Source organism: Hermetia illucens, chromosome 2 (genome assembly GCF_905115235.1).
Source record: "Hermetia illucens chromosome 2, iHerIll2.2.curated.20191125, whole genome shotgun sequence".
Lineage (NCBI taxonomy): Eukaryota > Metazoa > Arthropoda > Insecta > Diptera > Stratiomyidae > Hermetia > Hermetia illucens.
This window is the reverse complement of record NC_051850.1, coordinates 135,610,012-135,634,659: the sequence shown is the minus strand read 5'-3', so window position 1 is coordinate 135,634,659 and position 24,648 is coordinate 135,610,012. Positions and strand designations below refer to the sequence as shown.

Below are 24,648 nucleotides of genomic sequence, written 5' to 3'. Positions count from 1 at the left end.
CAGCTGCTAAGTAGTGCGAGTAGGTTCCGCCCTTGATAGTCGCCATTGAGCCACCGTGTGTACCCAGCGAAGGGCTGCAAAGAGCAGAGCCCCACCTGGCCAATGCGTCAGCCCGCTCATTCCCCTCTATGTTCCTATGATCGTAAACCTAGAAGATGGTGACCCTGAGCGTTCCGCCCAGACCGTCGGTCAGAATGTCTGTGTTACGCTTGGGGCTTGGATCATGCTACAGCCATCGACAGACTTCCAGTATCGCCAGTACTTCCGCTTGGAATACATTGGAGTAACCTGGGAGACCAGAGGACTCCGATACACTGTGTGTATTCCAGAAAATTCCCCCTACATACCATCTTTAATCCATCGATGAAGAATACTGTGTCATAACCTTGCAACATGCCGCCGGTCTTCCATTCTGGCCTGGTTGGAAAGTCCACAGCAACGTTTCCCCCGAAGTTCAGCTTGCGTGTGGCATAGTCCGTGGCAGATGTCTAGATTTCCCGAGGTACTTCGTCTAAGATGTTGCTGTGACCGTAGGATTTCACTGCCCAGCATCCGGACTCACGTAGTCTGACGGCACTGTACGCTGCAACGTATTTAATGTAGAGGTCTAGGGGAAGGAGATGCAGGAGTACATTGAGATCATCTGCCAGGTAGGACTGCAGAACCCCTGAACCCGCGGTTCTCAGAATCCTATTAAGCTTCGTTCTATTGTACTTTTTGCCCAAAGCCTGCTACCATACAATGGAGCCGTACTTTAGGATTCGACGCACCACAGCTATATGTATCCAGACAACCATCCTCGACCGCGGACCCTCAACCCCCTATGTTCAATCTCCAATTTAGTTTTGGATCCAAGATTACACTCAGATACTTTACATTAGAGGAAGGAACCAATCTTTGTTCATTCAGCCATATTAGGTGGAATTCAGGTACCCTTGGCTTGGCGGTCCTTCTCCCAGATCCGATTGGATTATCCTGGTGCTTAGCATGGATATAATCCAATGCGTAAGATACCCCTCCAATCCAATACTGGGCAAGGCTTCCTTAATGGCGTTGGTACTAACGTTGTTGAAAGATCCCTCTATATCCCAGCAGGCAGCAAGGGTATACTACTTGTACTGCCGCGACCGCTCAACCGTGCCAATTACCTCGTGGAGGGCGGTTTTTGTGGATTTTCCTTTGAGGTAGGCATGCTGGATCTTAGAGAAAGACGTTCTCTCGTAATCTTTCTTAAGCAGATGTCCAGGACGCGTCTCCCCATGAAAACCACTCGTGTGCATCTCCAAGACTGTGGTACATATCCTGAAGGGATATAGCTCCGGTAAATCCCAGCAAGCCGCAGCACAACCCTTTCCTCGCTGCTTCTGTTACATGACTGGCATTATGCCATCTGGACCCGGAGATTCATATACGGAGAAACTGTTTATAGCCCAGCCGATCTTATCCTCGGTTATTACCGATTGCAAAGGCTCGCACGGCTGGAGTGGCCGCAAACCCTCCAAGCAAAGCTCTGACTCACAGTCCCGCTCGCTGGCGTAAAATGCATCTGAACCAGCAGCTCCAAGATTTCGCCAGAAGATTCAGGAGCCTTCCGACTTTTTAGAAAGGCTTCGCTCCTATATTCCTTGGATGGAATATTACTAAGCCTCGCGAATTCGGTGGTGCTTTCGATGTTTTGACAATAGTCCACCCAAGACCGCCAAGGTAGTCCTTGTATGGCTGCCAATATTTATGCCTGCAACAGATGTTGGTCAGCTTCCTGAGACTAGAAATCTTCATTACAACACGGTGGCAGTGCTGTATTCAGCAGGACACGAGACTTTAAAGGCGGTATCGAATGTCTTTTCCAGAGCCGTTACTCTTTAACTCCAGTTGGTCTGTCGTGCCAATCTGGCCAATTTGCGCGCCGGAGAGTTTCTTTTTAATTATGTGACCAATCTTTCTCCAGTCCGGAGTCATTGAAATGTTTGGAGACCTCTGCGGCGAGATGTAGATTGAAAAGTATACAACTATTTGAGAAGGATCTCTGGTCAGACACTCTCCAGATCTTCACCCTAAGAATCACATTGTCGGTTAGTAGGGTGATATCAAGGACCTCCTCCCAGCCGTCACAGTTCTTCAATACGTTTTTAGTGATAATAAAATTATTGAAAGACTCCGTTCTCTCGTTGTTTCGCGAGCTGCCCCAAAGCATATGGCGTCGCAGCCTATCAATATTTTGGCGTTCTTTGTTGCTATGCTGTTCGTCAAATGTTGTAGATCTTCTGATAGAGCTGATCGATCGTGAGCCATGCAAGTCGTGGAAACATACCGGTTCTCTGCCCCCCTTGCTTCAGTTGGACCACGACTAGGTCACTGGAACTCAAGTCCGAACACAGGTCTGTCCCAATCGGAGCTCCTGTGATGTGTGTGTGTGTGTTTGTGGTGCGGGAAAGGCAAAGCCTCTGAACACTCAGACCTTAGCGATCCATTGTACTGAATTCCCCCGTCTAACTGCATATCCAGGATTTATGTATCGCAGGATTTCCGTTAGTGGATGTGATGCTATCCGCTGCAGTTGGAGCACATCAGCCCCAAAAATCTTATGTATGATACGTCCATAGGCGAGGCACTCACATAGAAAATGTTCCGTGGATTCCGCTTCCTGATTACAGGATGGACACGTATCATCTTAGATAATTCCTGTTCTGAACATATGCCCAGCTAGTGAATTATGGCCAGTCACAATGCCCACAATACTTCTGTAAGTTTTCCTGCTTTTCGACAGGATAAACTCTGCAGTATGTTTGTTTGATTCTCTCTACACAACAATGACCAGAAACCCGGAGTAATTCCACCGTATTGAATATAGAGACGATAGAAACAGAGTTCAATCGGTTTTTACATTCCTGATCGTTTTTTGAAATGATCAAAGTACTACTAAACGCTCTCAATGCAGCTTGACTATCGCTAGGAATTGCGATGCCCTTCAACCGCTCGTCAATCATCTAGGTTGCCGCCCTTAGGATCGCATACACCTCAGCCTTGAAGATCGTTGTGTATTGTCCCAAAGAAAGAGCCCACTTCTCCGTTTTATTCGAGAGATAGACACCTGCTCCAGAGCTCTGTTCGTAGAAGATATCAATATATCCTGACACGCATTCTTCTAGTTCGTCCCAGTTTTCTCTTTCATCTTACATCATATCTCCTATCAAACAGATCTGGGAATCGGAAGGTATTACGAAAACTTGATTCAGTTCTTCCAATGACTTATCCAATGCTCTGCGCACCCCATGCCCATTGTTTTCCCATAAATCTAATCGAATTAGTCTATGAGATACTCTCATTTCCGTGCGAACATCAGTCTAATAATAGCAACATATTAACAGCATTACTACACCAACTGTCAATCAAATCAACGGCGCGTTGTGTATTTCTACACACCATTCCGAGTCCTCGGTCAACAGCCACCACAGCCACGTCATCTGCATAAGCTTAAACGTGTATTCGCACATTTTGCATTTCGCATAGTAGTGAGTTAATCAACATACTCCACAAAAGTGGGAGCCTTGAGAACAGTCTTTCGTCGCTTCGGCTGTTAGGTAGCGAAAACACCCACTTCAGCACACAGCAATCTCTGCGTTATAGCGTCCACACACGGTAAACCAAGTTGGTGACCAAGTTTGCGGTTCGTTTGCCACAGACGCAGCAACCGACCGGCAACTTCATTTCGTTGCGAGATCTCGACGAGTGCACATCGTCGCGCCGTAATGGTCATTACGATGCGAAATATCGAACAGTGCACGTCGTTGCGTCGTGAGCGTCGCTATGTTCCGCGCTCTCTTTTAGTGTGGCGAGATATATGTTTTCTTGAAAGTGAAAACGCACGATTTATTTATTAAGATGATTTTATTTCCAATCGTCAAACCCAACTCTAACAACTCAACTGCTCGTTACATGTCTTTTTCGTGTCGCTCTCTGGATTTTTACCAACATTTGATCCAGCGGGGCTCCAATTGATGTTGCTTCTCTGGCTAATTTTAAATGGGTGCTATATGCCTTTAAGTTTTGATTTGCTTATTGCGCGTAGAGACCCGAGATTGTAATATTCAGGGCCTGTAATTCCATGCGTTTCTTGACCTCCCCGGTTATACTACAATTAGATTTTATATGGATTTGATGGGATTTTGGTATTATATTATTATAAAATCGAATCGTAGTATAACCTGGATACATACCCCCTAAGCAAGGATGGATTCAATAAAGAAAGAATGTTCATTCTTGATACAGCCATCAAGAATGGTTACACGGTCGAAATAATCAAAAAACTGATTAAGAGAAAGCAAGACCAGATATGGAAGAACCAACATTCAACATTCTTCGAGCAAGAAACCACTCTAGCTGATACAAAATGGGTGAGCATACCATTATCCAAAGACTTTTATAGAATAAAATCCTTCCTAGGAAAATACAATATAAAAGTGGTCGGATCAAGCAAAGACGCAACCCTCAAAAGACAATTAGGGAGCGAAAAGGACCAATTAACGGAAGAGGAAAAAAGTGGGATTTACAAGATCAGCTGCAATGATTGCGATATGGTCTACATTGGCCAAACAAAACGCCTCATCACGACTAGGTTCCAAGAACACCTAAAGGAAGTAGAGAAGGGAGAAAGACAAGGAGCCAACACGGTGTGTTCTTCGGTTGCGGTGCACGTCATCGAGGAGGGTCATTCTGTGACGAGGCAAAATTTGGAGCTGGTACGACAAGGGAATAAGCCACACACCTTGGACGCATGGGAGAGCTTGGAAATATTGCGGAAGGATGCGGCCAAATTGATGAACACCGATGCAGGGAATTGTGCATCGAGGCTAATTAAAAAACTCGCTGACAAACATAGGGACCGCACCACCCACATAATTGATGGCCATCAACCCAAAAGTTATAAGATTATCCCTACCTGCATGTGGACCTTTTTACGTTTTTCTCTTTACCTTTTAGAATGTGTACCCACATACGGATCTTTAACTTTTAAACAACTTTTTATCATCTGTCCCTACAGACCTTTAATTTCTTTTATATAAAAATCAGGGAAAACTTCCTAATGATTTAGTAGCTTAAGTACTGAGGAAGAGAGTAAGTAGCTCTCGAAATACGTATTTACTAACTATTAAAATATATTGTAGTAGGAGAAAGCTACCTAGTTTTATTTTTATTTAGAAGAACTACAAGCATCGGAAGGATAACTATTGGTAACGAGGTTTCGGTTTGTTCGCCGCACAGGTGCTGCAACTTCATTTCCTTGCGATATCTCGAGGAGTGTACATTCGCGCATCGTGAAAGTAATTTTGGTTACATTATCGTGAACTGGAAGTGGGTGGTAGAATTGGATTGCGTGGGAAAAGTGTATATATAGAGATTTAAGAGTGAATTGAACGTATTTGCAGTGGATTTTATAAATTGTGCAGTTAATAAAATAAACATGAGTGTGAATTTGAAAAGGGCCTTGTTATGTGTCATAATAGACGAACTATGTAATGATGATATACAAGAACCAACCCAAATAAAGAGGAGAAAGGTTTGGTCTAAAAGTTGGTATTTAAATAGGCCTGAATTATCACATTCGAACTTGTTGAAAGAGTTGGAAATTAGTGCACCCAGTGACTTCAAGAACTTTTTAAGAATGGACAGTGAAACGTATAATGAATTATTGCGAAAAGTAAGTCCATTCATTAAGAAACAGGACACAATAATGTGTGATGCGATATCTCCTAACGAACGTCTGTCCGCAACTCTTCGGTTTTTAGCTAGTGGACAGACTTTTGAAGATTTGAAATTCCTTACTGCAATTTCACCACAATCTTTAGGAGTGTTGATAATGGAGACGTGTTCGGCAATAATTAAAGTATTAAAGCCATATATTAAGGTAAGTCCTCTTCTAATTTACAAAATTGAACACCTTCATTGGCTGTGTTAAGTTGCAAAAGTAAATACACCATTTATTTATTTACAGCTGCCGGCAACCGAAGACGAATGGAAAGCCGTTGCCACCGAATTTGGGGATAGGTGGAACTTCCCAAATTGCATTGGCGCTTTGGACGGGAAACATGTGCAAATAAAAAAACCTAATTGCTCAGGGTCGTATTATTTCAATTATAAAAAAACTGTATTACTAGCGTTAGTTAGCGCGAACTATGAGTTTTTAATGGTTGAAGCCGGCGCAAATGGGCGTGTTTCTGATGCTGGTGTGTTTCAGAATAGCAAATTTTTTGAGAAATTGAATGATGGATTACTTAACATTCCACACTCACAAGCTATACCTGAATTTTTTGAAGTAGATATGCCCTTTGTTTTTGTGGGGGATGACGCCTTTCCATTATTGAGGAATTTGATGAAACCGTACAGCCGCAATAATCTATCAATAGAAGAAAGGGTATACAATTACAGGGTGTCAAGGGCTAGAAGGATTGTGGAAAATGCTTTTGGAATTGTGGCAACGCGATTCCGCATACTTATAAACCGCATGAATTTGAACCCTAAAAAAGCTAGCATAATAGTTCTAGCATGTTGTTATCTCCACAATTTTTTAAGGACAACCAACCCCTCGGTCTACTTAAGAGGAAGTGTTGATATTGAACATATAAATAATGGTGATATTCAATTGGGTGCTTGGAGACAAGACAGCCAGCAGCTTTCTGAACTTCAACCAACTGCATCGAGAAATGCAGCTTCAATAGCAAAAGAAACAAGAATGAAATACACAAGGTATTTTAATGGAGTTGGAGCAGTGCCTTGGCAAAGTTTGTTTATAAATGAAAACAACAATTAGGATTTTTCATCTTATAAGTATGTATTTATATGTAACTATATGATTAAATAATAACAGGAAGAAAGGAAGGAAGAAATTTGAAATAATAAAACTTGTTGTTTCTTTTTCGTTGGTGTGGATATTTATTCTTGCAAATACCGATATTTCGGGAATCACTTGTTCCCTTCATCAGTGTACAATTTCACTCAGAAGAACGGAAGGTTATTCACCGCTATGCTCACTTGAAGTTGCTAAGGCTTCAATAATATTGACTGTAGTCAAACGTAGGGCTCCCAATTGCCCCAGCGTGAAAACATCTTCTATCGTATTCGGTATGGCGAAGTCACCATCTATTAAAGGGCCATTTTTTAATCATTACCGAGCGCGAAGTATATATTAAAAATATGTTTCACCTTTGAACATGTATTAAGAATTTTCCTTTCATTTTTAAACTAGACTTACTTTTTATTGCCTATCATAATCCTCATATTTGGGATTAGCCAGCTAACCCCGCCGGAAAATACTTACGCCATAAATATTCTATAATATAATAATATAATATACTGATCCTGCAGAAGGCAAATGCTTGCAAAACAATAAAAACAATGGAAACTTCGTACAGCTACCTATTCCTCAATTGAAGCTGTCCTTCCTGAAATGCAAGCCATAATTCTTAAAGGCGCCGTGCATATTTAAAAAAGGTTCCCAACAAAATATATGCGTCCCATCCCAACATTTATTAGACTTCAATTTTTATTGGCCATCATTATTTCCATTGTCGGCATTTTCCACCTCACTCAACCAACAATCTTTTATAAAACATGATAAAGAGGTAAACCTGACAATAGATATATGGTACTTGTGAACATTCACTAATTGCGTTCCTCTCCTTTTTTACACATATTTGAAATTTTGTCTCCAACCTAATTACCATGATTGCCATTGTCGGTCTTACTTTCCATTTTGCAGGCAAACTAATTAAGTTAGCCGACGATCCGTTGCAAGGGAAATGGTTGCTAAACAGCAAAACTGGGAAAACTATGGTAAATAATGTGCTTATTTACAAAAGCAAAATGAGGAAATGTATGTGCCACCTTTGAACATTGCATTTAATGCTTTGTTTTTCTTGTGATATACATTTATATTTATTCTGAAAAATTAATAAATGCTTCCAAACAATTAAATTATATGTATAGAAGTAGCTATTCCGCTTATAGAAGGTCATTTTACCTATAGATTAAGTACAAATATAAACATACGAAAATGATATACATTTTCGTATGTTTATATTTGTACTTAATCGTCATCTTTCACCAATTAATTAGAATTTGATGGATCAACTTTTTATTTTTCAGTGCCCATAATTTAATTTAATTTCATGTTTATAAATACAAAGAAATTAACGGTATATTAAGCGAATTGCTGATTATTGTATCTTAAATGATTTTCCTGTGATTACCTGTTGCATCTTAATTAACGAGTTAATTTCAAGATAAAGCAAAGGACAAGCGTCACTATAATTTCTCGTTTTCAGAAAATGGTAAGCAAAGTTACAGAGTACAGGTACATCGCAAACCCATTTTTTTTTACGAACGAAATTCCTATTTGAACAATACCCAAACGCGGTATTTAGCTTTCGTTAATACAGAACATAATTATTAATTACGAGGCATGTGCCTCACGGGAATTCAACCTACACAGCCATTCGTCGCCTACTTGCAATTAAACAGCCTAATAAAAGGATTAAGGTAGACCAGAGGGATCATTCCTTCGTAATTTCTTTCTTTAAGAGTTGATGTAAACATATACAAATAATTAACGGGGGGATTTAGCCGTACGAAACAACAACTCCGTCTTTTTTATAAGAAAGTACATCCAGTATAAATCGGCTTCTGTTCCTCAACTCATAGAATCTAATTCACTACCCTAAACACCTGTTCAAACGAGAATTATGAACCATTCAATTGAACGATAAGAAATAAGTGCATCCGAAGCGTCATAAACCAATAATGAAATGTATGAAGTATCAAATGTTCATCTGTTTGAATATTCAAGGATAAGGAACATCATAAGATACCACAGAACATGTCTTTACATTCCAAATAAGCTACATGCATTTTACGAAAAGCATATGAGCGAACAAAAAAGAAGAAAACTAAGACATTATCGTAATTAACTTATAGCGACCGGGTAATTAAAAGTCTTGCACTTTAATTTTACATAGTAGCAATCTAATCTCCATTTCCCATCCTATCCAGAAAACACGTCTCAAGCGCTCGCATCACATTAAAATCGCTCGAAAGCTTTTCAAATGATCAAGCACACACCGAACCGATTCGTAACCGTTTCACATTTAGAGGCCACGCCCACAAAATATCAAAGCATTTTGATGTTCGCGCAACCGTTGCTGCAACCGTTGCTCCAACCTGAGTTTGTATGGAGAATTTCTCCACAGACGTCCAACCGCACTGCAACCGCCAACTTGGTCACCAACTTGGTTTGTCGTCTGTGGGCGCTTTTAGCATAGCGTGGACCCACTTTATTAGAGTTTCGTCAAGACCATGCCCTCTGGCGGCATCACAGAGCTTTTGTTAGGATGCACAATCAAAAGCCCCTTCAATGCCCACGAGCAACCGCATCACGTACTCACCCTTCAGAGTTGTATCCTCTATCTCTCAAACCAAAGAATGAAGAACAGACTCACAGGACTCCACATTGGTAAACATGTTGATTTTCATTAAAGGGTGCGAGCTTAGCGACTTCTCGCGAATGTGACGCTCAACCAGTCTCTCCAAACATTTCAGGGAAGATGATGTTAAGCCGATTTGCCTGAAGTTCTTTGGATTTGAATAGTCATCTTTTCCAAGCTTTGGTATGAAGACAACCTTCACCCTCTGCCAAGATGTAGGGGCGTAGCCCAGAGCAAGACATCCTTGAAGAAGTTGGTTTAAGTGCTCTCTCTCCTCCTTTAGCATCGCTGGGTAGATGCCATCCATGCCAGGTGCTTTGAAGTAACCCTTGCAACACCTTCGTATTGAAGGATTTGCAGAAACCGCCAAATCTCTTCTTCTCACTTTTGAGACCTGTTCTCCTGGATGGTGTACTTCCCAGAGAGTCTGTATAGACTCAACTCTGGAGTTCGTGAAAGTACTATCCAGTTTTCTAAGAGAGTCCAGCTTGGCCGACTGATCCTTATTAAAGACTCTACACAGCCTGGAGTCTCCCTTTCACCTTCCAGTTCCTCACAATATTCTCTAAAAGAGTCTCGTTTCGAACGTTTTTCGAGTCTCTTATATTCACGCTGTGAGTTCCGGAAGTTTAGCCAGTCTTCATCTTTACTGCTTTTGGAAGCACGATTTAGAAGTCGTCTGGTTGATTTCCTGAGTCTTTACAGTTCTCGGTTCCACCATGGAACCGTTTTACCACTTTGGCCTCGGAAAATAGGACAAGCCTCTTCAAAGCACTTTAAAGGTGTGCGATTTAGAGTTTTCAATTGATCTTCAATCACCAAAGTCCTTAGTCGCCTAGAGAGCTCATCTTTGTCGCTAAGAAGTTTGCCCAATTCGTTTTCCTAGGATTCCGTCTTTGTATCACAGGCTGTTCGCTTGCAATAGTCAGACTAAATTCTAAGTGACGGTGATCTGAAAGTGAGACTTCATCTAGCACTCACCAATTTCTAATCAACTTTAATAAGTTTGAAGTGCAGATTGTTAGGTCAATTACTCCACTTCTTCTCAGCCCCACGAACGTAAGGGCGCACCCTACGTTCGCGGGCATCAGATCAGCTAAAATGATGAAATCAAACAGCTTCTCTCCTCTAGGATTGCATTTGCTACTCGTCATCATCATCAACGGCGCAACAACCGGTATCCGGTCTAGGCCTGCCTTAATAAGGAACTCTAGACATCCCGGTTGTGTGCCAAAGTCCACCAATTCGATATCCCTAAAAGCTGTCTGGCGTCCTCACCTACGCCATCGCTTCATCTTAGGCAGGGTCTGCCTCGTCTTTTTTTTCTATATTGCCCTTATAGACTTTCCGGGTGAGATCATCCTCATCCATACGGATTAAGTGACCCGCCCACTGTAACCTATTGAGCCGGATTTTATCCACAACCGTCATTGTGTAGGCTACGGAATCGTCCATCCTCATATAGGGGGTTAAAAATTCTTCGGAGGATTCTTCTCTCAAACGCGGCCAAGAGTTCGTAATTTTTCTTGCTAAAACCCCAAGTTTCCGAGGAATACATGAGAACTGGCAAGATCATAGTCTTGTACAGTAAGAGCTTTGACCCAATGGTGAGACGTTTCGAGCGGAACAGTCTTTGTAAGCTGAAAAACGCTCTGTTGGCTGACAACAACCGTGCGCGGATTTCATCATCATAGTTGTTATCGGTTGTGATTTTCGACCCTAGATAGGAGAAATTATCAATGGTCTCAAAGTTGTATTCTCCTATCCTTATTCTTCGTGTTTGACCAGTGCGGTTTGATGTTGTTGGTTGATTCGTCTTCGGTGCTGACGTTGCCACCATATATTTTGTCTTGCCTTCATTGATGTGCAGCCCAAGATCTCGCGCCGCCTACTCGATCTGGATGAAGGCAGTTTGTAGGTCCCGGGTAGTTCTTCTCATGATGTCGATATCGTCAGCATAGGCCAATAGTTGGGTGGACCTAATGAGGATCGTACCCCTCGCATTTACCTCAGCATCACAGGTCCACTTTCTCCAGGGTCAGGTTAAAGAGGACGCATGATAGGGCATCCCCTCGTCGTAGACCGTTGTTGATGTCGAATGGGCTTGAGAGTGATCCTGCTGCTTTTGTCTGGCCTCGCACATTGGTCAGGGTCAGCCTAGTCAGTCTTATTAATTTCGTCGTGATACCGAATTCCCAGGCCACTTAATTCTACATACACTACCAGATACCTTAGTTCTTGAGTCGGCGAAGGGTACAAAGAATCGTAGGATAAGTAAGCAGAGGCAACTATGACGTTTCTCCTCTTACCATTAACCTGGTATTGTAAGTTGACCGCAAAAATGTTCCAGCATAGTTGCCACTTACAATTTTGACATCAGAACGCAGGCCCTCGGTCTCGATGATCTTTCATCGAAGAAGTTCCTACTCCCCTTGACTGATACAATTCCACAGATTCCGTTAAAACGAACCTATGGCTCTTGAACCAGAAATATATAAGGACAGTCCTGCACCTTTGCCAGCCTTGCCGCCGGTAGATACGATGAGGTTTTGGCATATTGCAGGTTAATATCTAATATAATCTCACCGGGGTTACCAGCTTGTCCTCACCTTCGACCGAAAGTTCTGCTTTCTTGCGTCCGAATTCTCTGGATATCGCCACACTTGGTGGTGTAGCAACGTTCTTCGTTGGTTCTAATGGACATGTCAAGCACACTTGAGGATTTGATCAAGCACTGCGTTGCAGTCAATGGACATTACTTTGAGAAGGACAATATTGACTGATCTACAATCGTAAATTTCACTTTATCTGAACAAATTCCGAGAACTTTTTAACCAAGGTAGCATATGAGAAAAAGGATGCAGATGTTCTGTTCCTATTATTACTTCCGCTCTGAAACACAAAGAAAAACAATTTAGCGGCTTTCAAACAAGAAAATGCTTATCAAGAATTCTATAATCTACCCCAACACCTTGAAAGTAGCAAAATGTGATCAGCGGCTCCCAGAGTCACAAGTATTTTCTTATTACAGGACATTTTCGCATTCTCATCTAGGTTGTTTGTTTTTTCTATTTATTTGATTGGCACAATTAGGGGATGTGTCCAACCCGTATACTACGAAGCACAGGACCACGTTCAAGCCGAGCTGAATTTTCCCCCATATTCGGTCAACAAAAAATTTAACACCCACGAATTATATTCATGTTAAAAATGTTCATATAATTTTCTTAACTAAATTATTTACCGAAAACCTGATTTTGACGATTCGAAAAGAACTGGAGACAACATCCTACCAGTTCACAAAGCTTCGATGTCTTCCTTGGCAATGCGCTTTGTAAGTTAGGTATAAAAGTTGCTTCACAACAATACGGTGCTCATTTTCATAACAACTCTCGGTACGAATGCAACCAAGAGGTGACAAGTCTTTGTACAACTTTGGGGCATGAACGTCAACTAGCGAAGAGCCATGAGCTTGAGGTGCTAATTACCTGGAACAAGAACTAAAGGCTAACTAACTTTCATTTTTACTGAGGTGATCTTCTCCCTAAAAGTTACTTAATTATTAGAAGGTTAAATAGAATGGCAAAAAAGTCAATCTGCTCTGAACCCTCAGATTATGAGCATTACTTTGTGGAGGGTCTGATGTTACCTGCACAATAAGCAAAATTGACTCCTGGACGGAATCTTCTGGTGAAATCCTGGGGACGCATTTCTCCGCCACCGAGGAGGACCGTGAGTCGAAGCCCTCCTTGGAGGTTATGCAGCCGCGCGGAGCTATCAAATCGGCAATTACCGAGGATAAAATCGCCTGGGCTATAAACAGCTTCTCTGCATATAAACCTTCGGGCCCAGATGCCATAATGCCAGTCATACTACAGAACCTAAAAACGGAACAAAATGTACCAACTGGTCCTCCAAATTGGGGGTTGGGTAGGGCTGACAATCCTACACGGAAAACCGATGTTACGAAGCCACGGAAGGAGCCTGGCACAAGATGGATTTTACAACCTGGCAACGACAACGGATTAACGATTTGCGCATTTTCTTATTGAACGTGCGCTCCCTATATAGACCGAATGCTGCTGAAGCTAGCCGGTACCCTGTCCCAATATAAGGCTGATGTAACAGCGTTGTGAGGCAGGAGAACGAACCCTCGAAGCCTGTCCCAGATATGATATCAAAATCGTACTTGGGGGTTTTAACAGCCAAGTAGGAACGGAGCCCGTATTCAGGCTCATAGCTTACATCAAAGTACAAATGATAACGGACTGCGGATTATTCAATTAGCAGTGTCACACGAAATGGTTGTTGCAAGTAACTGGCTTGCGCGGAAAGGGGTCCACAAACATACGTGGGCCTCTCCAGACAGGACCCCTTTCAACCAAATTGACCACGTATGGATCGAACACCGCCACCTCTCAGCCCTGATGAATATCAGAACATATAGGGGGACCAATATAGACTCGGATCAATATCTCGTTGGCATGGTGCTCCGAGTTCGAATAACAACACCACCTAGAATCCGCTCTGACAATCAGGTGAGAGTTAACACTGAAGCCATCCACAACACAGCCCTTCGCAACACCTATAAGAGGGAAATTGTTGCCGCAATAACCGCAGTCTAAGGAGATCCTGGAGATGAACCATCAACAAATGATCTTCACAATCATCTGAAAATACGGCCACAAACATATTTGGCCCCATCCGTAAAAAGAGTCGGAACGGCTGATTTGACGATGAATGTAAGCTAGTAATGGAACGGAAGAATGCTGCACACCGAGTAATGTTGCATTCTCAAAGGACGCGCGGAGACTTATTACGAATTCCGGCGAGCGGAGAAGCGACTTCATAGACGGAAAAAGGAAGCCTGGGAGAACCAACAGGTCTGTAAACTCGAAAAGTACAGGGACAACCGCACCAGGCGCGGAAGTTTAACCAGCAAGTCACCAGAATGAAGCCTTACACACCTCGATGTCCATCCTTCCGAGACAAAAAGGAAAATCTGATTTCTGATCTGAAGGGGCATATTCGGGCGATAGTTTGAGTATTTTGATGAACTACTGAATAACCAGAACATCGGCGAGTTGGAGGTCCCGCCAACTGAAGACGACGGACAAATACTGCCACAACCGAGTGTAGAAGAAACAGCTGAGTACCATCTATAAGATATTCTCCGCTATCTTGCTAGGCCGGATAGACCCATACGCCCAGAACATCATTGACCCATACCAAAGAGGCTTCACTCCAGGCGAATCAGCAACAAATCAGATTTTCTCTCTGCGGCAAGCGATGGAAAAACTGTTGAATATGGTCATCAGTTGCACCATCTCTTCATCAACTTTAAAGCCGCCTATGATAGCACAGCCAGGGTAAAACTGTACATGGCCATGAGAGAATTCGGTATCCCGACGAAATTGATAACAATGATTAGGCTGACCCTGATCAATGTGCGGGGCCGTATAAAAGAAGCAGGATGACTCTTAAGACCATTCGACATCAACAACTGTCTACGACAAGGGGATGCCCTATCATACATCCCCCCTGGCCCTGGAGAAAGTGATCCGTGATGCTGAGGTAAATGCAAGAGGTACGATCCTCTTTAAGCCCACCCAACTGCTGGCCTATGCTGACGATATCGAAATCATGGGAAGAGCGACCCGAGACCTACAAACTGCTTTCACCCAGATCGAGTAGGCGGCGCGAGATCTTGGGCTGCACATCAATGAAAGCAAGACAAAGTATATGGTGGCAACGTCAGGACCAAAAACCAACCAACCAACAATATCAAACCGCACTGATCAAACGGTATGAATAAAGATAGGAGACTACAACTTTGAGACCGTTGATAATTTCTCCTATCTAGGATCGAAAATCAAAACCGATAACAGCTACGTTGATGAAATCCGCGTACTGTTGTTGGCAGCCAGCAGAGCCTATTTCAGCTTACAAAAACTGCTTCGCTCGAAACGTCTCACTATTCGGTCAAAGCTCTTACTGGATAAGACAATGATATTGCCAATCCTCATGTATTCCTCGGAAACTTGGGTTCTTAGCAAGAAAATTTGCGAACTCTTGGCCACATTCGAGAGAAGAATACTCCGAATCCCTACATGATAATGATCGATTCCGTAGCCTACATAACGACGAAATCTTTGAGCGATACCACGACCGTCAGGTTGTGGCGGGTCACTTAAGCCGTATGGATGAGGATGATCCAGCCCGAAAAGTGTATAAGGGCAATTTTTATAGCAGAAAAAAAAGACGAGGTAGACCTTCCCTGAGATGGAGCGATGGCGTAGGTGAGGACGCCAGACAGCTTTTAGGAATATCGAATTGGTGGACCACGGCGCAAAACCGAGGTGTCTGGAGTTCCTTATTAAGGCAGGTCTAGACCACCGGTTGCTGCGCCGTTGATGCCGATGATGATGCTACAGAAGCAGCAAGGCTGTATCGTGTCTTATCGAGATTTACCGGAGTTATATCTTAGAGACGCACACGAGTAGTTTTCATACCGATAGCGGCCAGGCGTGGCCATGAGTCCACGAAGGACGTTCGACCCAACAGCCTCACCTCTTTCGCGTTGAAGACCCTAGAGTACGTTCAATAAATCCTCTTAAGAACGACTGTGGAGAGAACGCCTTGCTCTCAGTCCCAGCAGGCCTACCTTAAGGACAATCCACAAAAACCGCTCTTCACGAGGTAATTGGCGCGGTATATTTTCTTTTAACAAATATATGTAGTTATATGGCGTATCAAATAAAATAATTATCCGTTAGTACTTTTCGAATATTCTTACATAACTTTTCATACCTGTAGCGCCGAGTTTCCCAGCTGTTTCAATATTCCAAATTTATTTTATTGAACTGTATTATTTCTCACGCTGTTCCAAAGAACTTTGGTATTTCTCGGTTGGAATCATTATTTCATCAGAATGGAGGGTTTTTGTTGAAAATCTGGACTACGAGATTGCGGCTTTGAATTTTCCTTGCTTTTTGGTTAAAAAAGGAAATTTGGGATGCTCGAAATATACAACATATATACTAACTGTTGTCAACCTGCGCAAGGGGAGAGGAGTCACAACCAAAATTCTAGTAGTTTTTTTTGAGTAGGGTAAGTGAATGCGTTTACGCACAGACTGTTGGACTCCCGCAACAATTCGCTGTCGTACTACCAACTAAACACTTCCCTGTCATCAAAGAACTAACCTGGAACCGTTTGACACATTACTCGGGGCTAGCCCTCCGGCTCTCCCGGCTTTGGGAGTCCTCAAGTCATGGAATTCCTTTCACCAACGGGAGGGGAGGGAAGGAAGGGAGTTGTTAGTTCAGGGAAACCCTTACGGCCCGGTCCCTCCGCCGGTCGAGTTCAATCTTCTTCGCAATGAGAAGCGTCGTCCGCCACTCCATTGCTGAACACACACAATCAGGAGATCGCGCCTTCCCAATCCTCCGCAGGTAAGACTGAAAACCTCATGCCCGCTTAGAAATTGGGTTTGGAAGTAGTCAATCTCACCGTGCGTTCAATTCAACCACGAGTCTAAATTGCCGATGAGCCGCGCAGTCCACCTGCCCCTTGGCTCATTTTGCCAAGAAAGTTGTCACTCGATAAGGGTACGTTGACGTTCTTCACGGGCAACCACCTCCCTTAATCACTCCCGCGATCACCATCACGGGCGGTTCTGAGACAGTGCGATAAGCAGACGCCACTCGCAAAGCTCCCCACCTCTGCACTGGAGCAAGGTGCTTACGATGCACCTCCTTTTCAAGGGCATCAGCCCATACCTCCGCGCCATAAAGCAGAACCGTCTGCATTGCTCCCATAAGGAGACGCGCCCTAGTAGATATAGGACCCCCAACATTCCTCATTCGTCGTCCAGTTGCAGCCCTGTCCTCTGCTGCTTTGATTTCCTCGAAAAAGCTCATCTTCAAGTCGACCATTAATCCAAGGTATTTAACCGCTGATTTTGACTCCATAGTCGACTCGCCAATCGATATGGGACACAGTGTCGGGATTTTCTTTCTGGTCAACATGACTACTTCGGTTTTTTGCAGCGCAAGGCTGAAACCGTGAACAGTTATCCATCCGCTTACTCGTCGCATCAATATGTCAAATCTGCTTTGCGCCTCTTCAACAGTGCGTCCGGCAACAAGTGCCGCAACGTTGCCTGGCATATCGAGTCTTCGCAGACTATCATAAGAAGCGTTCCAGAGGTCCTGCCGGATGGATCCCTCTGCTACTCCCGACGTGGTTTCCATCCTCCTCTGACCCTCTAGGGTGTCATAGAGTAGGGAGCGGTCTTTCAGAGAATCCCTCAATATCCGCAACAGAAAGCTTGGCACGTGAAATGAATTCTCTAATGTGCCTAGCATATCTGCCCATCGTATGGAATTGAAGGCATTTCTGCCGTGAAGCGTTATGAGGAGCATTATCCGCCAAGATCGACAGCTGTGTACCTTGGCTCGATGAACCGCATCTACGACCTCCATAATAGTATCCACTACTTTTGCATTTGACCTCTGTTGACTGCGGTTATTGCGGCATCCATTTCCCTCTTATAGGTATCGCGAAGGGCTGTGTTGTGGATGGCTTCAGTGTGAACTCTTACCTGATTGTCGGAGGGGATTTTAGGTGGTGTTGTTATTCGAGCTCGGAACACCATGCCGACGACATAGTGGTCCGAGTCTATATTGGCTCCCCTATATGTTCTGACATAAACACGTGATCAATTTGTTTGAAAGTAGTCCCGTCTGGAGAGGTCTATGTATGTTTGTGGACCGCTTTCCGCGCAAACCAAGTGCTTCCAACAACCAGGTACATGTAGACATTTTTATATTAATTACTTGCTTCACAGAAGTTTTGCATCTACCGACGAAAATGTAGTAATAAATTGTCTGCACAGGTGAAATCTTTCACCCTTATAAGAATGCAGCTCCACTTGTTTATATGCTTACAACATTTTTGTTGTATTCCGCAGTCTATTCCTACTTATCTAAGGGGACATTTTTGTAGATTCTTATCTTCCTCCTCTATTCCTCCTCCCTCCTTATTTTACAAATGGAATAAATTTGCGGAAATGTAAAATCTTTACAAACCACTTACATAAGTCAGTACCACTGCTGCAATTTACAGATGCATTTTTATTAACATATTATTCGCATTTCGTTTCGTTACCTCGTCCGTTATTATCATTATTACTATTACTATCTATCTACTATCGGTCCACTATCACTATTACTATCTAGTTACCGGTGCTAAAGCCGAACTGCTCAATAAAATCCAAGTTACTTCCGTTTGAATGAAGGTAGTAGCTATGTCCATTAGAAACATTGCGCTAATTTACTTTACACTACTATGGAAGTATCTGCAGATACCCACATGCAATGTGCAAGCTGAATTTGTGCTTTTTAACTAAACTGATAGCTTTCAGGCTTAATTCAACTGCAAAGCTAAGATACATTTGCTTCGGAAAAGATTCTTCTTTTCGCTATCCAATGTTACCGAACTTTTGAGATGGGTCTTACTTCAACTAGAAGCTGAATGTATCTTTCGATAATGCAACTGAATGCAGAAAAGATGTTGAATATAATTCGTGGGTAAGAAAAGTGTCTTTGCTTAGCATATAAGAAAATATCTGAACTATGGACTGTGTGGTCCCGCAGTGTTGGCTGATGGACGGTTTGGGGCACCCCGTAATTGCCTCCGAAAATTGTCAAGTAAGAAAGTATCTTTTCAATACAACAAACATAAACTCCTTCTATATGTATATGTTTAAGTCAAGAAAAATTGTGAGAAAATGTCGTAAGACAAAAATAAATATGGATTTCGTATCCTCCGGCTATTCAAGCTGATCATAATATAGGAGCAGCCAAACAGCTCAATTGACCACTTTTTGCATTTGATTTTTAAAAATGTATTTAAGTTTTAGTATCTTAATTGTTTTAATTATTGAAACCCTCTTCGGTTACTTCCGAAAATTAAATTTTTATCCGATTTTAAATTTTCAGACGGCATGTGTGCATGCAACACAAAACCATCCAAGTGCCGGTTAAAACTACTGAAGTGTACACAAGACCAACTTGGCGTCATGTCAGCGAACCGTGCCACATCAACCAAATCTGCACAACCCTAAAAATGTTCCAGGAACCCGCTTATAGGGACATCATTCGGCACCAGACAACAAAACAGATCGTTTACGATTGTTGTCCTGGTTGGGAGCAGGCTTCAAAATCATCAGTTGGATGTACGAAACGTGAGTATCATCGTCGTCATCATCACGTATTCACGAATTACTTGCGTTAATTTGATGTTTTGCGGGAAAGAAAACTTATCTAAAATCGATTCAATATCTGTTTGCCTCCTTTTCCACCTGTCTTTGCGTACAGAAATCCTAGAGGCTTAAACCACTCAAATATTTTCCACATTACTGCTTTATTGCTTTACAGGATTGGCATAATCTTAAACTACTTTTTCCAACGTCCGCTGACCTCACGAAATTACCAAACCACGAAAAGAACGTCGGACTTATGAGTACACCGACGAACCCAGCAAGGAAGACGGACTAACAATTCGCGGATTTTCTCATGAAGCATTGGCTCTCTGTACGAACCAATGCTGCCCAGCAGCTCGGCGATATCCTGTCCCAATACAAGGCTGATGTAACAGCGTTGCAAAAGATGCGCTGATCAGGCACAGGACCTGAAAAAGAGCCACAACACCATATATTATAGTTGACATCCAGTAAACCATATGCTGGGAGTAGGTTTTCTAGGCAGCAAAAAGTGAATCCTCCCCCGACACCTTCTAAGGCGCAGTAAAGCGTTCCCTCGAAACCTGAAACATGATATTAAAATCATACTTGGAGATTTTCAAAGTGAAATAAGGACGAACTCTGTCGAGTGGAGAAGCGACAGACAGAAAGGGAAGCCTGGGAGAACAAATGAGTCTGTGAACTCTAGAAGTACAGGGAGCAGCCACACCAAGCGGGAAAGTTTTACTAACAGGTCTTATACGCCTCGATGTTTATCTTACTGAGACTAAAAGAGAAATCTGATTTCCGCCCATATGGGCATATTGGGGCGATGGGTTGAGCACTTTTATGAAGTATATCGGCAAGTTAGAGGTGCCACCAACTGAATACCACAGACAAATACTGCCATCGTGGAAGAAACAATCCTTACAACTCATCGGCCTAAAAACCGCAAGTCTAGAATTGGTTAAATATGGAGGCGACTAACTAAACCAAGCGGTTCAGCAACTGATGCTCAAGATATAGGACAGCGAACCAATGCCTGACAATTTGCAGCGATGCATTTACTGTTCCATACATAAAAAGGGGAATAACACGCAATGCGGCAATTATAGAAGTATGACGTTGATGAATACCATCTATAAGATATTCTCCGCTATCTTATTAGGCAAGATAGCCCCATGCCCTCAGAACATCATCGCCTCATACCAAAGATGATAGTATAGCCAGCGTAAAACATACAATAAAACATATATATGTACAGCCATGAGAGAAGTCAGTATCCTGCCGACGTTCAAAGGCCAAATAGGCTGACCCTGATCAACGTGCTAGCCAGATAAAATCGGCAGCCCATTCAACATGAACAACAGTGCCCAATCATACATCCTCTTTAGCCTGGAAAAGTTGATCCGTCATGCTGAAGTTAATGCGAGAGGCACGATCCTCTTCAAGTCCACCCCACGACTGGCCTATGCTAACGATATTGACATTCTGGGAAGAACAACCCGAGATGTACAGTCTGTGGTCACGTCAGCTCTAAAACGACGTCAGCTCCATAAACAAAAGAACCAACAACATCAAATGGCACTAATCAAATGAGAACAATAAAGATAGGAGACTAAAACGTTGAGACCGTTGATAATTTTTCCTATTTAGGGTCGAAAATCACAACAGTTATGATCTGGGCACGGTTGTTTCCAAAGAAAGAGAGAGAGAGCCAATTTCAGCTTACAAAAACTGATACGCTCGAAACGTCTCACCATAAGGTCAAAGCTCTCACTGCCCAAGATTTGGCCAGGGTCCATGGCCCGGTGAGTGAGCAAACGGATCTCATCGGCATAGTCGAGATGTTTTAGGAATTCCTCGACGACGTCAGAGCAAAGCAGCATGAAAAACGTTGCCGATAAAAAGAAGGCGAACTCCGCTTTCGAACACAAAATCCTCAGAGATTTTACCTCGGTGCAGCACCTCACATTTTGCCCCATCATATGTCCCTCTTATAATATCTATTAGTCTCTTCCGAATACCCCTCCTGCGTAGAGCACTCCAGATACACTCCCAGTTCATGCTATCGAAAGCTTTCTTTAAATCGATGAACAGCACAGGCGGGGAGAATTTAAACTCCGCGCACTGTTCCAAAATGATCCGTAGGGTGTTAACATGGTTAAGGCAGGAGGAAACCAGCCTGCTCACTGTCGATCAAACTGTCGAGATGTTCTTTGGTGTGTTCCAGAACTATTTGAGCTGTCATCTTTGCGACAGCAGGGAGCACGCAAATACCCCTCCAATTGTCACACTCAAAGCGAGTCTCCTTCTTTCGGTTCTTAACGATCAGCCTTTTCTTCTACTCTCTGGAAAGATCTCGGATTTCCAAAATTTGCATACGAGTGGAAGCTGCAGATTTGCAAACTCTCTGGGGAGACTTTCAAGCCCAACATCTTTACTCCGTTTGATTGCGTTGTTGGCCGAAATTATTTCCCTTTCGCTTGGAGGAACAGTCCGTATCCGCATGTGACTAGCCATTTCATCCACAAGAGGAGGAATCTTACCGGATTTGATACGGTTAAAAACCACATTGAAGTGTTTTTTCCAACTCTTCAGTTGTTCATCATCGTGGATGAGAAGTCAACCGTTGACGTCCTTCACAGGACCATCGAACGATTTGCGACCACATGCAAGCTCTTTCGTAATGCGGTACACATTTCTGAAATCATTGCAATCTCCGGTATCTTGTCGCTTCCCTAACCAATTCTCTTTTGTGAAGGCATACACTGCGCTGAACTTCTCAGAATTTCGCTCGGTATCAAAGTATGAGCACGTCGCCCCCGCCATCACCCACAACGGTCAATAGAGCCTTGAACCCCTTCCGTTCATCGATTTGCTTCCACGATTCTGTAGTCAGCCAGATCTTATCATGCTCCGTCGGGACGTGGCCAAGAAAAGAGCAATTTCGTTGGCGGCCCAACACTTATCGATATTCTCAGGCAGATTACTCATTATTTACGCAAGATAGCTTTCCACTGTCGAGCGACAACTGAGTCATACAAGCAGTCAATGTTGCGGTTAGGGGGTCGCAGCTCTCCAACCCTGCAGGAGATGGCAGATACAACACGCAAGCGAACGTAGGCGACTATAAGATGGTGATACCTTTCGAGGCTGATGTCAGCGCCCCTCTTGCTATGCACATCTAGGTGACAACTCCTAAATCTACTTCTGATCATGGAGTCGTCAACCTGATTGCCCGTACAGCATCGGTCAATTGATACCCAGCTAACCTTGCGCGGGAGCAATGTACCACCAATTACGAGGCAGTGGAAGTTGCAGGAGGATGGAAATCACGTCGGGAGTAACGCAGGGATCCATCCTAGTCTGCTGAGACTCGATATACCAGATGACGTTGCGGCACTTGTTGCCGGACGCACTGTTAAACAGGCGCAAAGCAGACTTGGCATATTGATGTGACGGATAAGCGGATGGATGACTGCTCACGGTTTCAACCTTGCGCTGGAAAAAACCGAAGTAGTCATCTTGACCAGTGGGAAAATCCCGACCATGGGACCCATGTCGATCGGCGAGTTGACTATAGAGTCACAACCAGTGGTTAAATATCTTGGTTTAATGCTCGACTCGAAGATGAGCTTCTTCGAGCAAATCAAACCAGCAGCGGACAGGGCTATAGCTGGAGTCGCAGCCTTGAGTCTGCGCTAATGTCGAATTCCCTTAACAAGGAGGTGCATCGTTAGCGCCTTGCTCAAGTACAGAGGTGAGGCAGTTTGCGAGTGGCGTCTGCTTATCGCACTGTCTCCGAACCGGCCGTGATGGTGATCGTGGAAGTGATCCCCGTTGCCCTCCTTGCCAAGGAGCGCAAAAACTATCTACCGCCGTAAAGGTGAGAACTTAAGAGAGGTTGTTGCCCGTGAAGAACGTCAACGCATCCTCACCGAGTAGAAGCCAAGAGGTAGATGGACTCCACGGCTCATCGACAATTTAAACCTGTGGCTGAACCTAACGCACGGTGAGATTGATTACTTCCTTATCCAACTTCTAAGCGGGCTTGGAGGTTTTCAGCCTTATCTGCAAAGGATTGGGAAGGCGCGATCTCCCGATTGTGTGTTCTGCAATGGAGTGGTGGACGACGCTGACCGCACCTTTTTCTCTTGAGAGAGGGAGCATTCTCCAGACAATATCATCAGAGAAATGCTGAAGAGCGAACGCAGCAGGAATCGTGTTGCGCATTATATTCGGGATATTCGGGCTCTCTTTATTGCGAAGAAGATTGAACTCGACTGAGCTAACAACTATCCCCCCCCCTCCCCCCGCCTCTCCCTTGGTGAAAGGGTTTCCCTGACTTGAAGGCTCCCAAAGCCGGGAGAGCGGAAGGGCTAGCGTGAAGTAATGTGTCAAAAGATTCCAGACTAATTCTCTGATGACAGGCATTGCGAGAGTCCAACACTGTGCATAAATGCATTCATCTAACCTGTTCCCAAAAAAAGCACATTGTCGGAAGAGAGGGAGGAGTACTCTACAGAGTTACACCATCTTACTTCGATTAGACTCAGAATGTTCAGCTTATATTGTTGGAATTCCCGCTCAAGTTGGAGAAGGGCGAGCATTCTGAAGACCCTTGCTATAATTGTCGAGGAGCGTGCATACATTCTTTTTATTCACCTTTTACAACAAGCAGGGAAGGTTTTGCGTATATTCATAAATCCCAACTTTCAGGGTCAGTAACGCAGATAAGAAAAATGCAATGACTACAGCTGCTTGATCGCTGAGAGACCAAACAGATGTAATCAGCGTAGTCGCGGTATTTAAGGAAAGGTAAAATTGTTCATCCAAACTCTCTACGTTCTTCGGCCGAAGCAGCATGGAAAAATTGGCGGCTAACAGGAAGGAATCCGCTTTGGGTTTTAAATTTCTCTGAAA

General features: G+C 43.5%; 1 protein-coding gene across 1 annotated transcript in view; it reads left to right on the top strand.

The window, feature by feature from the left end:
• The window catches only part of LOC119649870, a 106,089-nt gene that overhangs the window by 79,359 nt on the left and 2,082 nt on the right, over positions 1–24,648 (top strand). Inside the window, exon 3 of the mRNA XM_038052242.1 lies at positions 19,481–19,725. Coding sequence (XP_037908170.1) covers positions 19,481–19,725 — 245 coding nt within the window. The remainder of the gene's footprint in view (positions 1–19,480; positions 19,726–24,648) is intronic.